General features: G+C 38.0%; 1 protein-coding gene across 1 annotated transcript in view; it reads left to right on the top strand.

The window, feature by feature from the left end:
• The window catches only part of CHAF1B (chromatin assembly factor 1 subunit B), a 31,144-nt gene that overhangs the window by 8,841 nt on the left and 6,317 nt on the right, over nucleotides 1-15,986 (top strand). The window contains exons 6-7 of the mRNA XM_074213939.1: nucleotides 4,976-5,060; nucleotides 14,069-14,162. Coding sequence (XP_074070040.1) covers nucleotides 4,976-5,060; nucleotides 14,069-14,162 — 179 coding nt within the window. The remainder of the gene's footprint in view (nucleotides 1-4,975; nucleotides 5,061-14,068; nucleotides 14,163-15,986) is intronic.

The raw sequence follows: 15,986 nt of genomic DNA, 5'->3' as shown, positions 1-15,986 counted from the left end.
TTTTTTAGTATTCAGTCAACTTATGATTTCATTGCTTTGTATATTTCTTCCAGTGATAAAGATCAGAACTTATTTATGCCTTCGACCTATTCTTACCCTCTTGTTTATTTTAAACTAGAAGTTTAGTCTTTAGAGTTTGGGAATCTTCCCTTAGGTTTTTTTATATTTTTTTTGTATATCAGTAGTATGCTTAACCTCTACATTGAGTAGAAATGTAATGCTTATTAATGACAAACTTGCAAAATGAGGATCAAAATTTTATATAAAACTTTTATCATATAACAAAAACAACCACATAAAGGTAAAGGAACAACAAATGAAAAATATTTTTTTTCTCTTTGGCACTTAAAGTACTTGTTGTTAAGGTCAAATGAGATTATAATTGTAAAGTGCTTAATAAATGACTGGCACAATCAAGTGTTACATAACAGTCAATTTCTTCTCCTCCTCCTCCTGGGAAGATAAATCAGGGAACTATTTGAAAGATTAATTAGAGGAGGAAAAGATTTGAAAGAGTGACTATTTAGAAGACTAGAGTAGTATTCTAGGCAAGAATTATTGAGGACTAGTACAATGTGATTTTTGTGAGTAGAGGATATATGTGTGTGCGTGTGTGTGTGTGTGTGTTTGTATTTGTTTACATATATACATATACACACATATATGTTTATATATAATAATAATTTATTGTTAAGTTAGAATAGATTAGTTTTGGTAATTATTTGGATATATGGAATGAGTAAAAATGAGATGAAGATGACATTTAGATTGTGAGCTGGGTGATTTGGAGGAATGGTGGTGCCGTTGACAGTAACTAATAGGGAAATTTGGAAGAGAGAAGGTTGTTGGAAGAGTTCTGTTTTAAACATTAGTTTGAGTGTATGCAGGACATCAAATTTTAAATGTTTAATGACCAACTGATGATTCAAAACAGAGCTTACGAGAAAGACTAGAATTGTATTTTTAGATCTTTTTTTTAAATCTTTTTTTCTTTTTTCCAAGTCAAGTGAAGGCATTTGGTAAATCACACTTCCTAAGACTTGGCTGACTTCCCAAAAGCAGACTGCAACTCAACTGAGGAGAGGATGAGCTCTTAAGGGGTAGAGATGAGGTAATCAGGGATACATAGAGAGGTGAGGTAATTAGAGATATGTAGTTACTGGGATAGCTCTGAGAGCAGAAATAAGGACATGTAAATGAGGGGCAGTAGCTCAAAGACTTAATCCTTTTTGACTAGGGCAGGGATTTATTATTTTATTGATAGGAGTTTGTCTTGTGCTTGAGGGCAGAGATTTACTGAGTCCAATTCATTGACTTCTTCATTATCCCTCCCCACCCCCAAAGAATAGAAACCCAGATTCATTTGGGGAACAGGAATGAAGTTTTCATCTTCTCATAACTGCTTCATACTTACATTATAAGGACATCATCTGTCATCATAAGGACAGAGATGTCCCTTGCTTTTTTTAAAATTTTTTTAATTTTATTTTTTTGCAAGGCAATGGGGTTAAGTGGCTTGCCCAAGGCCACACAGCTAGGTCATTATTAAGTGTCTGAGGCCGGATTTGAACTCAGGTATTCCTGACTCCAGGGCCAGTGCTTAATTCACTGCACCACCTAGCTGCTCCTGGGATGTCCCTTTCTTACTGGGTTCCTTCCTCAAGGAGGGAGATGATTTAAATTGAATATTCAAGGAATTCCAGAGATTGCAAGGAAGTTCCTATAGGGGCATAGCTATCCTTTGCTATCATCTGGAGTTTAATAGACTCCAGCCTAGAGAATACAATCCTATTGAACAGATTCAAGATTCATGAGCCAAATATCATTAAAGGGAAAGGGGGGAAAATGGATGACCCTTTGACAGAATTGGAAATCTTTTTTTTTAGGTGTTTTTAAGGCAATGAGGTTAAGTGGTTTGCCCAAGGCCACACAGCTAGGTAATTATTAAGTGTCTGAGGTCAGATTTGAACTCAGGCTCTCCTGAATCCAGGGCCGGTGCTCTATCCACCACGCCACCTAGCCGCCCTAGAAATGTTTTTCTTAAACATGATAAGTGAACCCATGGGAACTGATGAGATTATGAAGTGAGAAAATATATAGAAAAAAGAGACAAGGATTAGGGAACATATATATATTTAGAGTGTAATGTGCTCAAATAGCTAGGAAAAGGAATAGTTAATTTGGAGTAGGTCTGTGGTGTCACAGAAATCTAGAGGGGAGAAAGGATCAAGGAGAATAGTCAAGTTAATGAGTTAAGTATTTATTAAATGCCTGTCCTGTCCTGGACGCTGTATTAAGCATTAAAGATCTAAAGAAAGGCAAAAACATTTCCTGTTCTTGAGGAACTCACAGTCTAATTTTAACCATGTGCAGTGACTTTGTACTAACAAGATTGATGGAGGATAAATTAGGAATAAACTCAGAGGGAAGAGAACTGGGACGGGCTTTTTCTAGAAGTTTGGATTTTTCTTTTTTGTTTCAGTTTTTAGGGGTTTTTTTTGCAAGGCAGTGGGAGTTAAGCAACTTGCCCAAGCTCACACAGCTAGGTAATTAACCGAGTGTCTGAGATCAGATTTAAACTCAGGTCTTTCTGACTTCAGGGCTGGTGCTCTAATCACCTTGCCACCTAGCTGCCCCTGAAGGTTGAACTTTAATTTGAAATGTGAAGGAAACTAGGAGGTATAAGAAAGAAGAATGTTCTAGTTACTGGGGACAGACAATAAAAATGCCTGGAGCTGGATGGGAGTATCTTGTATGAGGAGCATCAGGGAGTCCAGAGACACTTGTTCATAGAGAATATGGAAGAGAGTAAGGAATAAGAATATAGGGGAGCCAGGTTATGAAAGACTTTAAAAGTGAAACAGATGATTTTATATTTGCTCCTGGAGCTAATAGGAAAATACTGAAATTTATTGAAAAGCTTAGTAGTGTCATATGCTTCAGAGAGTCAAAGGAAGATGAAGATTGATTAAAAAGATCATCGGCAACTTTGAAGAGAACAGTTTCAGACTGAATGAATGTCACTAGTTGTAGAAGATTCAGAAGAAAGTGAAAGAAGAATTAGAGGCACTGTCTATGGTCATCCTTTGACATTTGTGGGACCTGGGGTGCAGGGGTGTGAAAAATAGAAAATAACTTTAGACCCTACTCCAAATTTTTATTTTCCTTTTTTTTTTTTGCAAGGCAATCAGGTCAAGTGACCTGCCCAAAGTCACACAGCTAGGCAATTATTAAGTGTATGAGACCGAATTTGAACTTATGTCCTGACTCCAGGGCCGAGGCTTTGTTCACTGTATTACCTAGCTGCCCTCAAATTTTTATTTTCAATGATTGTACTCATATTTATTAAACATACAAAACAAGTAAAACAACATACTGCACCCATGAAAATAGTTGTAGTTTCTATGAAAGAAAGATTAATATCTCACATGCATTTGCTTCACAGAATTCCTTCTCTTATGAAAATTCCTAGATATAAAGATTACTGTGGAAGAAAACCACAATACTGAGTCTTAATAGTAGAGAGAAAAAGAGAAGGCATTTCCAAAGAGAGTACCTAGCTCACACATTCTCATACATTGAAACTTTTTTTTTAATTACAACTTTTGACAAAATTTAACATATATAACAGTGGGTAGAGACCAGCCCTGGAGTCAGGAGAACCTGAGTTCAAATTCTGCCTCATACACTTAATTGCCTAGCTGTGTGACTTTGGGCAGGTCACTTGACCCCATTGCCTTAATAATAATAATACTAATAATACTAATAATAATAGACAACAAAAAATTTTAACATATATAAACAGTAATAGGTCAGTTGTTTTTCCTATGAGATCATTTCATCTTTTTTCTGCTACTTTTTCAGTATTTGCCTTTTATCATTTTAGCCTCCTTTTCCAAACTGTTAATTTTCTCTCTTTTCCCCTAGCTCTTGCTTTTTTTCCCCATTCTTTTCCCTACTTCTTTCAATTTTTTTTTTCCAATTTTTTAAATTGGTTTTTAAAGATCACTTTTTAGCTCCTTTAATTCCTGCTTTAACTTTTGTGGTAATTCTTGTTGGACTATTGTTTCTGCTGCATTTTTCTTTAAGGCTTTGCTTGTAGATGTTTTTAAGTTATTTGGGCCTTTTATGTTTGTCTTGAGTTGCTTTATCACCATAATGTCTCTATGGTTGGTTTCTTTTTGTTTTGTTCTTTTTTCCAGACTGCTTCTTGACTTTAGGCTTTATGTTAGCTAGGTTCTTCACACTCCTTGGTGGGGAAGGTTAGGCTTAGCTTAACTGTTTTGTCCTCATGTCTTTTTACTGCTCTTAACCCTTAGACTAGTAATCTGCAAACTTTCAATATTCCCAAAATGGTATGATCCAAGTGAATTCTGTTCCCTGCCTTCCTTGTTTGAATTCCTCAAGTTCTTGACTCAGGTTTGAGTCTTTTTAATTTGTTTTTTATTTGGAGTGATCGACTCATCCACTATTGGCTCACCAATGGCAGGGGAGAGAGGTGATCCTTCAGGTTCAGAATGCCTAAGCTGCTAGCTCCCCTTTGATTCTGAGATACTGTGCTTTGTTCCTGGGGCCAGAACCCACAGTTATCCTCAACACTCAAAATCCCTCCTTTCTTACCTGGATTGGTGACCCAGCACTAGAGGGTGGTGTTCTGCACTCCGTACTTTCTCAGGGTTATCTTTCTCTTCCTTCTCTGGCTACTTTCATGGGCCTGCTACCACAGCCATATCCTCCTGGCCTAACTACTCAGAGTTCCCAAACCTCCATTCATAAGGTGTCCTGGACTGGAAAAATGACCCGCTGTGACTTTTTGACTTTCCTGATCAAAATTCAGTCTGGTATATTCGCAAGCTTTTTGTCAGGGAGAACTAGACTCAACTCTTTCATCTTGGTACTTTTAAATTCTTTTTAATGAAGTAAGGCATGGTTCATTTGCAAGAATAAGAAAAGCTAATACCCGTCTCTTGTTTAGGGTGTTGCGAGTATATAGCACACAGAAGAAGCGAGTTGCCTTCAACGTTACAAAGATGCTGTCTGGGGTGGGAGCCGAAGGCGAGGTAATTATCTTTTTAATTTGACATTTTATGTGTTATATTTAAGAAATCATAAATTTAGGAAGGTTTCCTTTTGGTTTTCATTAGATTCAGAAATAGGACATCTGAGTTTTAGTAGTATTTTATCTCTGACTTTTGGGCAGGTTAAAGGGAAAACTTTTTAAAACTCAGACATGGTCAAACTTTTGCTGTCAAGAGACTGTTGATAAGATTTAGAGTCACTAGCACAAACTGCTTTTTTTTTTTGCAACTTTTTTACACCTTTTTAATGGAAACTTGCATTAGGTACCAAGGTGCAAAGTGGGGACAAAAACTGATGCCTTTTGACTTTTTATCCACTGTTCTTTCTTCTGCATCATACCATTTAACACAGGGAAATTTTTAATAGCTTATAGCTCATTATTTTAACCTAGGCAGCTGCTTGAGAGAAAAGTAGAGTATGGCCTCTGCTATTTTTCTCTCAAATGAAACAATTTGGACAAGGTCACAAAGGTGTTATCTGCCAATTTTTCTCCATATTAGGACATCTTTTCCCCAAAACCCAAGTTGTTCTCAGAATACTGTTCTCTACTTTCTGCTAACTTGAAATTAGATGATACACCCTGCCTTAAGAAGGGAATGTGTTAACAATTTTTAAAGTATCAGTGATTTTTATTTCCTTCATGCTTTGTCATCTCTTGTCTTTTTGGTTTTTGGGGTTTTTTTGCCTACAGAGAAGAGATCCTTAGGATTGACAGGAGTATATGGTATTCCAAAGCATCTTTCAGCACTGAAAATCTCACTGCTTTTGAAAAGCTGTTTAAGTCAAATTTAATACTTTGGTCCAATGCTGTTGCAACCCTTATGTAAATTATTAAAGTTTTGCCATACTTATTTATCTCTTTTCAGTGATCCTGCTAGCATTCCCTTAGAGCTGACAACCCATTTACTAGAAATAATGACTACAAGAGGCATTGGCTAGGCTTTAAGACAGCAATTCAATGCAGCAATAATACTTAAGCCTTTAAAGCCACCTTTTGTTGTCAAAGATGAGCCAATGTTGAAATACTTTTCAAAATTTAAAAGAAAACTAAAATTTTATTTATCAATTTTGACTGGGCCTATGATTTCATCAATGTAGAAAATTCCCACTGAAGTGCTTCCTCTATCCACACTGATCAGTCCCTTCTTTGCAACTGACTGTCTTAGAATTTTCTGAGTTTCTTGAGATATGGGTTAAGTTATTTGCCCAAATTTATAAAGATTGTCTCTGTCAGAAGACTTGAATTCATATCTTTTGTCTTAGAGGCCAACACTGTGGCTTGCTACTTTTCCTTATTTTTAAAAAAAGTTATTATTTTTTCAATTAATGAGCATTAATTTTCTTCCTAACCCTCCTCAGAATAAAAGAAAAATAAGCAATTTTTAAAATTTATTAACATTTTATTTGTTTTTTCCACTTACAATGGTAGTTTTTACCAATCTTTTTTTGGCAAAGTTATAAGTTTTACAATTTTTCCCCCTCCCTCCCTTCCCTACTGAAAGCAATCCTATATCAGCTTTACATTTGTAATCTTGGTAAACATAGATTGAAATTGAATATGTTGGGAGCAGCTAGGTGGCACAGTGAATAGAGCACTAGCCCTGAAGTCAGGAGGACCTGAGTTCAAATGTGGACTCAGACACTTAATTTATTTATTCTCATTTTGTACAAATAATGGTTTTTTATACATTAATAAAATATTCTTGTTTAAGAGTAAACAAAATACCCCCTCCCCCAAAAAATAGACTTGCTTGAACGATAAAGTAAAGGGGAGAGAAAAAATTAAAATTAGAATTAAAAAAAATAATTGTAGGTATGGCCAGGTGGTGCAGTGGACGGAGTACCAGCCCTGGAGCCAGGAGCACCCGAGCCCATATCTGGCCCCGTACACCCAACAATCACCCAGCTGTGTGACATGCAAGCCACCCCAACCCCACTGCCCTGCAAAAACCAAAAAAGAAAAAAAAAGACATAAAATAAAATAGTAATAATAGTAGGGGTGGCTGGGTGGCAGACAGAACTGGCCCATGAGCCAGGAGTACCTGGGTCCAAATCTGGCCTCAGACACCCAACAATCACCCAGCTGTGTGGCCCCAGGCAGGCCACCCAGACCCATTTTCCCTGCAACCCCCCCCCCCCAAATAATAATAATAATAATAATAATAAATGTGCTTCAGTCTGTGTTCTAACACCACCAGCTCTGTCGTGGGTGGATTGCATTCTTTGTGATAAGTCCATGGCAAAAGTTACTTCCATATTTTTCCACCATTGCCATTGCTTGATCACAGCTCCCTCCTTTTGTATTTCTCCACTATGTACTATATTTTCTCTCTCCTTTCACTCTGTCTCTGCTGTAGGGTAGCTGAGTGGGCCAAGAGGCCCCGAGCCCCAATACCACCCCTTAGGCCCAGCATCCACCTGGCCCTATGGTCCTGGACAGACCATCCAATCCCAGTCCCTTGCAAGAAGTAAAAAAGAAAATGTGTTATATTTGACCACTCTGCCCCCATGGTCCATCCTCTCCTCCTTCATTCACATCCTTACCCCTTCCCCATGTCCCCCTTGTCTTCTTCTTACTCCAGATGTCTATACCCCATTGAGTATATATGCTGTTTCCTCTCCTAGTCACCTCTGATGAGAGCAAAGATTCCCTCATTCCCCCTCGCCTTCCCCCCCTTCTATATCATTGCAATAGCTCATTGGAATAAAGAAAAATCTTATTATATGAAATATCTTGGCCTATTCCTCTTCTCCTTTTTCTTTCTCCCATTCCATTTCCCTTTTTTCTATTGACTCCATTTTTTACACCATATTTTATCTTCAAATTCAGCTTTCTCCTGTGCTTTATCTATCAAATCTCCTACCTGTTCTATTAACTGAGAAGGTTCGTATGAGTATTATCAGTGTCATTTTTCTATACAGAAATACATGCAGTTCATCATCATTAAGTCCCTCATATTTTCCCCTTCTCCTCCAATCTTTATGCTTCACCTGAGTCCTGTATTTGAAGATCAAACCTTCTGTTCATCTCTGGCCATTCCAACAGGAACATTTGAAATTTCCCTGGTTCATTGAAAGTCCATCTTTTTCCCTGGAAGAGGACATTCAGTTTTGCTGGGTAGTTCATTCTCAGGTGCATTCTAAGCTCTTTTGCCTTCTGGAATATTATATTCCAAGCCCTACAAGCTTTTAATGTAGTTGCTGCTAAGTCCTGTGAGATCCTGGTTGCAGTTCCATGGTATTTGAATTGTGTCCTTCTGGCTGCTTGTAATATTTTCTCTTTGATTTGGGAATTCTGGAACTTGGCTATAATATTCCTGGGGGTTGTTTTTTTGGGGACTCTTTCTCAGGGGGATCAGTGGATTCTCTCCCATTTCTATTTTGCCCTCTGCTTCTAGGATATCAGGGCAATTTTCCTGTAATAATTCTTTGAAAATGATGTCAAGGCTCTTTTCTAATTTTTCATTCTTTTGGTTTTGAAGTATTGAGTCCTGATTTCTTGTAAATTCAGCAATCTCCCTGAGTTTTATTCTTTGTCTGAAGGATTTGTTTTCCTCAGAGAACTTTCTTATCTCTTTTTTTCCATCTGGCCAATTCTGCTTTTTAAAGCATTCTTCTCCTCAATAACTTTTTGAACTGTTTTATCCATTTGACCTAAGCTGGTTTTTAGCATGCTATTTTCTTCAGCATTTTTTTTGGATTTCCTTGACTAGGCTACTGACTTCATTTTCATGTTTTTCCTGCATCTCTCTCATTTCTTTTACCAGTTTTTCTTCTGACTCCCTCATTTGATTTTCAAAGTCTTTTTTGAGTTCTGTCATAGCCTGAGCCCAATTTCTGTTTTTTCTTGGAGTCTTTAGATGTAGGAGCTTGTGCTTCCTCATCTTCAGACTGAGTATTTTGATCCTTCTTGGGCTCACAGGCAAAATATTTCTCAGTGGTGTTCCTGTTTTTTTTCTCTGCTTACTCATTTTCCCAGCTTGAGCCTGTTTTTGGGTTGCTTCCTGAGCTTTTTGGGACACTCTCACAAGGGTCTCAGTGTGTGAGGCTCTGTCCTCCCTCCTAGTCTGTGAATGACCATAAGCGCCCCCCTCTGCCACATGGCTGAGGTGGGGGGGGGGGGGCTAGACTGTGATCAGGATCTGAATGTGGTCAGAGTCCTGTTCCAGGGACAGAGCTGGACAGTCTCTTCACTCCCCTCCCTGGGTTCAATGGGCTCATGCCCTGGGGGCTCCTGCTTACTGTCTCCACCTGCTTCTGTTTCCTGGATCTGGACTGCCAAGGCCATGCTGCTTGCTGTGTGCCCTGAGGGCTGGGCTTCACTTGCTCACTCTGGCAGAGGTCCCCCTGGGGTTCCCCCAAGTTGTGCCCAGTACTCCCTGGGGCGTAAGTCAGTAAACCCCCCCGCTGCTGTGAAGCACTCCCAGCATCCTGGGGCTGTGTCCGGGAGGCTGAAATTGTTTTGCTCTGAGGGTCCACCCCTGTGGCGGCCACCCCTCCAACCCCGGGGAACAGAGCCTTTCTGCTCTTTTCCAGGTTACCTTGAGTAGGAGAACTGGCACACTGGGTCCCTCAGTGGGTTCTGTCTCTCGAAAATTTAGTTAGAGTCCTTAGTTTAGAAGTTTTATGAGAGAGCACCTAAGACATGATCCTCTCTTGTCGCCATCTTGGCTCTGCCCCCTTTTTTTATTTTAAAAAAGATTTTATTTTTGAGTTTTACAATTTTTCCCCTAATTTTACTTCCCTCCCCCCACTCCCCATAGAAGGCAATTTGCCTGTCTTTATATTGTTTATTGTTATATTGTTTATATTTGGTTTACATTGATCCAAATTGAATGTGATGAGAGAGAAATCATATCCTTAAGGAAGAAACATAAAGTATAAGAGATAGCAAGATCAGACAATAACATATCAGTTCAAACTCCACAGTTCTTTCTCTGGATACAGATGGTATTCTTCATTGCAGTCTCAAAATGTCCCTGACTGCTGCACTGATAGAATGAGCAAGTCCATTAGGGTTGATCATCACCCTCATGTTGCTGTTAGGGTGTACAATGTTCTTCTGGTTCTGCTCATCTCACTCAGCATCAATTCATGCATATCCTTCCAGGCTTCCCTGAATTCCCATCCTGCCTGGTTTCTAATAGAACAATAGTGTTCCATGACATACATATACCACAAGGACATTTACTTCTTTCCCATCACAAGTAGGGTTGCTATGAATATTTTTGTACAAATGATGTTTTTACCCTTTTCATCATCTCTTCAGGGTATAGACCCAGTGGTGGTATTGCTGGATCAAAGGGTATGCACATTTTTGTTGCCCTTTGGGCGAAGTTCCAAATTTCTCGATGAGTTCACAGCTCCAGCAACAATGTAATAGTGTCCCAGATTTCCCACAACCCTTCCAACAGTGATCATTATCCTTTCTGGTCATATTGGCCAGTCTGAGAGGTGTGAGGTGGTACCTCAGAGAAGCTTTAATTTGCATTTCTCTAATAAGTAATGATTTAGAGCAGTTTTTCATATGACTATGGATTGCTTTGATCTCATCTGTAAATTGCCTTGGGCAAAACACTCTTAACCCTATTGCCTTAAATAAATAAAATTGACAAATAAAAAAAGAAAGAAATGAAAAATGTTGTAAGGAAGAATCAGATTCAAAAGGAAGAAAGAAAACAGAAAACAAAATTACATAATATATAAGGCAACTTTTAAAAATTGAAGATAATAAGCTTTAGTCTTCATTTAAACTCCACAATTCCTTCTCTGGATATAGATGGTATTTTCCATCGCAAGACCCTTACAATTGTCTTTGATTATTGTACTGCTAAAATGAACAGGTCTGTTATGGTTGATTATAGCCCCATGTTGTTGTTAATTTGTATAATGTTCTTCAGATTCTGCTTACTTCACTCTGCATCAATTCCTACAAGTCTTTCCAGGCTTTTTTTTTTTTTTGCTTTTTTTTTTTAGGCAATGGGGTTAAGTGGCTTGCTGAAGGCCACACAGCTAGGTAATTATTAAGTGTCTGAGGTCAGATTTGAACCCAGGTACTCCTGACTCCAGGGCCGGTGCTCTATCCACTGTGCCACCTAGCCACCCCCCCTTCCAGGCTTTTCTGACATTCTGAGAAAGCATTAGAATTAAGAGGGGAGTTGAGAAAACCTTCCTATAGAAGGTAAAATTTTCTTTGGGACTTAAAGGAAGGTAGGAAAGCTAGAAGGCAGAGAAGAAGAAAGAAGAGAGCCTTTCAGGAATGGGGTATAGAGAAAATGTTCACACTTGGGTCTTGTACATGGAACAACCAGGAGGCCAGGGTCATTAAGTTGAAAAGTACATGTCAGGGAGTAAGATGTGAGAAGACTGGAAAGGTGGGAGAATGCTGGATAATGAAGGACTTTGTACACCAGACAGAACATTTTGTATTTGATCTTGAAAATGATAGGGAGGGTGGCTAGGTGGCACAGTGGATAGAGCACTGGCCTTGGAGTCAGGAGTACCTGGGTTCAAATCTGGTCTCAGATACTTAATTACCTAGCTGTGTGGCCTTAGGCAAGCCACTTAACCCCATTTGCCTTGCAAAAATCTAAAAAATAAAAAACCCTAAAAAGAAAGTGATAGGGAGTCACTGGAGTTTATTGAGTATGGCAGAAGTAGGTTGGACTTTTGCTTTAGGAAAATCACAGGAGACATATTGACATGTCCAAAACTGAGCTTAATATCTTTATTCCCAGACTTTCCCCTCTTCCTAAATTCTCTTTTATTGTTCAGAACAACATCATCCCCTCCCTATGTATCATCTTAGCCCTCTTTATTCTTATCATGTCCCATATTCACTCTTTAGTCAGGTCCTGTTGATTCTTCATTGACAGTATCTCTCATATATACCCTCTTCTCTCCTCTGACATTGCCATCAGCTGATATAGACTCTCCCCTTACCCTTAGATTCTTGGTACAGATAGAGGAAATATGCTGTAAAAAGACTTTTGGTTGTTCTTCATTTTAGTTTGTCTTCCTAATAGCTAACAATTGATCTTCCTATAGCATAGAGTCTATCCCTGTCATACACATTCCACCCTATACCCCACTCCTCCAATAAACAATAATAACTGCTTCATTATCTTCAGGAGCAAATTAAAAATTCCTGTGTTTGACTTTTAAAACTTTTCACAACCTAGCCCTTTCCTACCCTTTCCAGTCTTCTTACACCTTACTCCCCTCCATGGACTCTGATCTAATTGACCGTGCTTCATTTCCTTACAATCACCACAACTGCCTTGCTCTGGGAAAGTAAATGTGCCTCTCAGCTCTTCTGTATTACACAAAGAGATGTACCAGAAACCAGTACCAAGGACAAGAAGCCCTTGTCCCAAAAGTGGTAATTATATCCTTAGCTGCTCTGGTATGCGGATTCATACTGTTCCAGTGTCCCTGTCTCCTACAATTGTTTCTCCTTATACATGGTGCTCCATCTCCCAACTGTAGACATTTTCTTTGGGTGTCCTTCATGTCTAGTCCTTTCTTACTCTTCATTTCTCCCTCCTGACTTGCTAACTTCCTTCAGATCTCAGTTAACCTCTTACCTTCTGAATGAAATCTTTCCTGGTCCTCCTTAATGTCACTGTCTTCCTTCTATGATTATCTCCAATTTATCCTGTGTATATATTATTAGGGCGTAGTTCCTTGCATGTTGTCTCTTCCATTAGATAGTAAGATTTTAGATTATTATATTTCTACTTGGAGATGAGTGGTATTCCTTATTCCTCTAAATCATGTTTGTTCAATGCAGTAATCTCTTCTTAACTTTTTCCAAATTATTCTGATTTTATTCCTATTACCACATCAGGTGTCTCTCAAATTCTCTTCTCACAGGTCAAGAGTATTCTACTATATTCATATACTGTAATTTATTCATCCGTAACCCAAATAATGGGTATCTCTCTTACTTTCCAATTCTTTGACATTATAAAAAATTGCCATTATAAATAATTTTGGTACATATAGAGCTGCTTTCTCTTTCTTTGAATTTTTTTTAGGAATATTAAGCTGGTAACTGATATCGCTGGATCAACATGTATTAATAGTTTAGTAACTTTGGGGCCATAATTCTAAATTGCTTTCCAGAGTGCTTGTCCCAGTTTACATATCTACCAATGGTGCATTAATGTTCCTGGTTTAAAAATATGTGTAGTCAAGTAACTTTTTAGGCACATTCCCAAAAGTAGGTGGGTAAGAGTGGATATATCAAATTATGGCTTTGCCAGTGGTGCCTTAATGTGTTTGTTTTCTCAAAGCTACTCTATTTGTAATTTTCTTTTTTTGCATATTTTGCCATTCTGATGTATGTAGAACTTAAAGAGTTAGCTTTAATTTTAATTTTTCTTAAGTATTAGTGAATTAGAGAATGCTTTTTTCCCCCATGGAACTATTAATAGCCTGAATTTCTTCTTTTGAAAATTGCCTATTCTTTTTATCATTTGTCAATTGGGAAATGTAATTCTCTTTAGAGACTTCCTAATTTCCAATACACACATTATCAAAAACATTATTTATTATGGTACAGATAGAGGAAATATGCTGTAATAGTAAGAACAATGGATTTGGAATCAGATGACGAGTTATGTCTGGTCATTGTCAATTACTAAGTTGTTTGACTATGGGAAGTCACTTATCCTGAAAGAACTTTAGTTTTTTCATGTATGGAATGGAAATAAAAATAATTATACTGCCTACCTTACACAGTTCCCTGGAGAGGAGTGCTTTATTGCTATATAATTTGAGTTGCATGCAAAGACTAGATCTCTGCATCCAGTGGGTGTTTAATAAATGTTTACGAAGTTGAATTTGATTTGTAGAATGCTCTAGAAAAATTCAGGAGGAAGAACAAAGCCATATATAAAGGTTACGTAATTGAAATAGGAATAGTAAGACTGTAATACTAGTAATTAAGATTGTAGTACTATTTTGAATTTTCTTTGTGTTATAGGCAAGAAGTTATCGAATGTTTCATGATGATAGCATGAAGTCATTCTTTCGGAGACTGAGTTTTACTCCTGATGGATCTTTGCTGCTCACACCAGGTAATAAAAAAAGAATATTAACTTATCTATTTACATTTTTATATTCTATACACACACACACACACCCCTTTAAGAATCTGTGTGTTAAGAGAACTGGAAGTTATTTTTCTTTTGAGAGGTACAAATAGTTACCTGTGAGAAGAGAGTTTGAGAGACCTGATGCAGTAATATGAACAAAATCAGAAAAATTTGGGAAAAAGTTATAAACTGATTAGTGCATTGATATATGTATATAGATATAGATTATATAGCTATCTAGAGCAGCTACAAGGGCTTCTTGTTCTCAGTCCTGGTTTCTGGTACATTTCTGTATAATATAAAAGGCATATTGTCTTTCCCAGAGCAAGGCAGTTCTAGTGATTGTAGGCGAATGGAGCAGGCAGGTTCTCCAGGTCTATGCCTACAAGATTCAGAGTTGAGACTATTACAGAATCATGGTGTGGAATCCTAGCAGGTCAGAGCTGAGGAACCCTAATGATCATTGCATCCTACATCTCCCCCTTTTACAGAGGTGGGGAAAGTGACATCTAGAAGTTAACCACGTAAGATTTTGGTGGCAGAACTTAAGACTTGAACTCAATTTTCTGAATTCCAGTCTAGTATTCTTTTCAGCATCCCACAAACTAAAATAGGAGAAAGCCGAAGGATCTGGAACCCATGTAAGACAAGTCAAGAAAGGCACTGTGCTGAGCACTGAGTGGGGATACAAAAGAAGACAAAAAATAGTCCCTACTTTCGTTGATCTCACATTCTAATGGATGAGTAGGGTGAATTAATATGTAAATAATGATGTACATGTAAGAATAAATTGGAGGTGTTCTTATAGGGAAGACACTGGGTAGGGAAGTGATGGGTATCACCCTTTGAGGGCAGGGTTTAAGTTGAGTCTTGACAGGCAAGTTAGATACCAGAGACAAGGAAGGAAAGCATTCCAGGTATGCAAAAATGGGGAGACTGAGAATGAAAATGCTGTTGAGACTTGACAAGTCTTATGTGAGGAACTACAAGACCCAAGGTCACTGGATCAGAGTCTTAAGAGCAAAAAGACTAGAAATGTAGGAGATGATCAGTTTACAAAAGACTTTAAAAGCCAAACAAGATTTTATATTCAATTCTAGAGGTAATAGGGAGGTTTTAGAGTTTATTAAATAATGGAGATGATAGTCACAACTTCATTTTAAGAAGATCAGTTTGACAGCTAAGTGTTGGGTAGATTGAAATAGGTAGAGACTTGAAGCAAGGAGATTAATGAGAGGGCTGTTGAAATAGTCCATATAGGAGGTATTCAGAGCCTGCACGCTGGTAGCTATAACAAAGAAGAGAAAATGGAACATTTACTAGAACTACTGTGGAGAAGATAACAGATTGTGTAGCATGAGTGAATGTGAGGAGTCAAGTATTATACTTAGACTGTAATGCTCAAGTGACTGGAAGGATCATGGTACCTTTTACAAAAATAGCAAAGTTTAGAAGAGGTGAGGGTTTAGAGTTGAAAAGATAATAGTGTTCAGTTTTGGACATGTTTGAGTATAAGATATCTACAGGATACCCAGTTTGAGATGTCCTAGTAGTCAGAGATGTGAGGTGAGAAGTTGGTGCTGGATAACTAGATCTGAAATTCATCACATAGAAAAAATAATTGAATTCATGGGAGCCCCTGAGATCCATGTACCAGAAAGCATAGTGAGGGAAGAGAAGGAGACCAGGAACAGAGATTGGGAGCATACACACAATTAGCAGACATGACCTCCAGCTCCAACCAAGACTGAGAAGAAAGAAGTCAGATCAGTTGAAGTAGAACCAGAAGAAAGTAAGGTCACACAA

The sequence above is a fragment of the Macrotis lagotis genome, chromosome 1, assembly GCF_037893015.1.
Source record: "Macrotis lagotis isolate mMagLag1 chromosome 1, bilby.v1.9.chrom.fasta, whole genome shotgun sequence".
In the NCBI taxonomy this organism is placed as follows: Eukaryota; Metazoa; Chordata; class Mammalia; order Peramelemorphia; family Peramelidae; genus Macrotis; species Macrotis lagotis.
The sequence above is the reverse complement of the archived record's forward strand: the minus strand, read 5'-3'. Positions and strand labels throughout refer to the sequence as shown.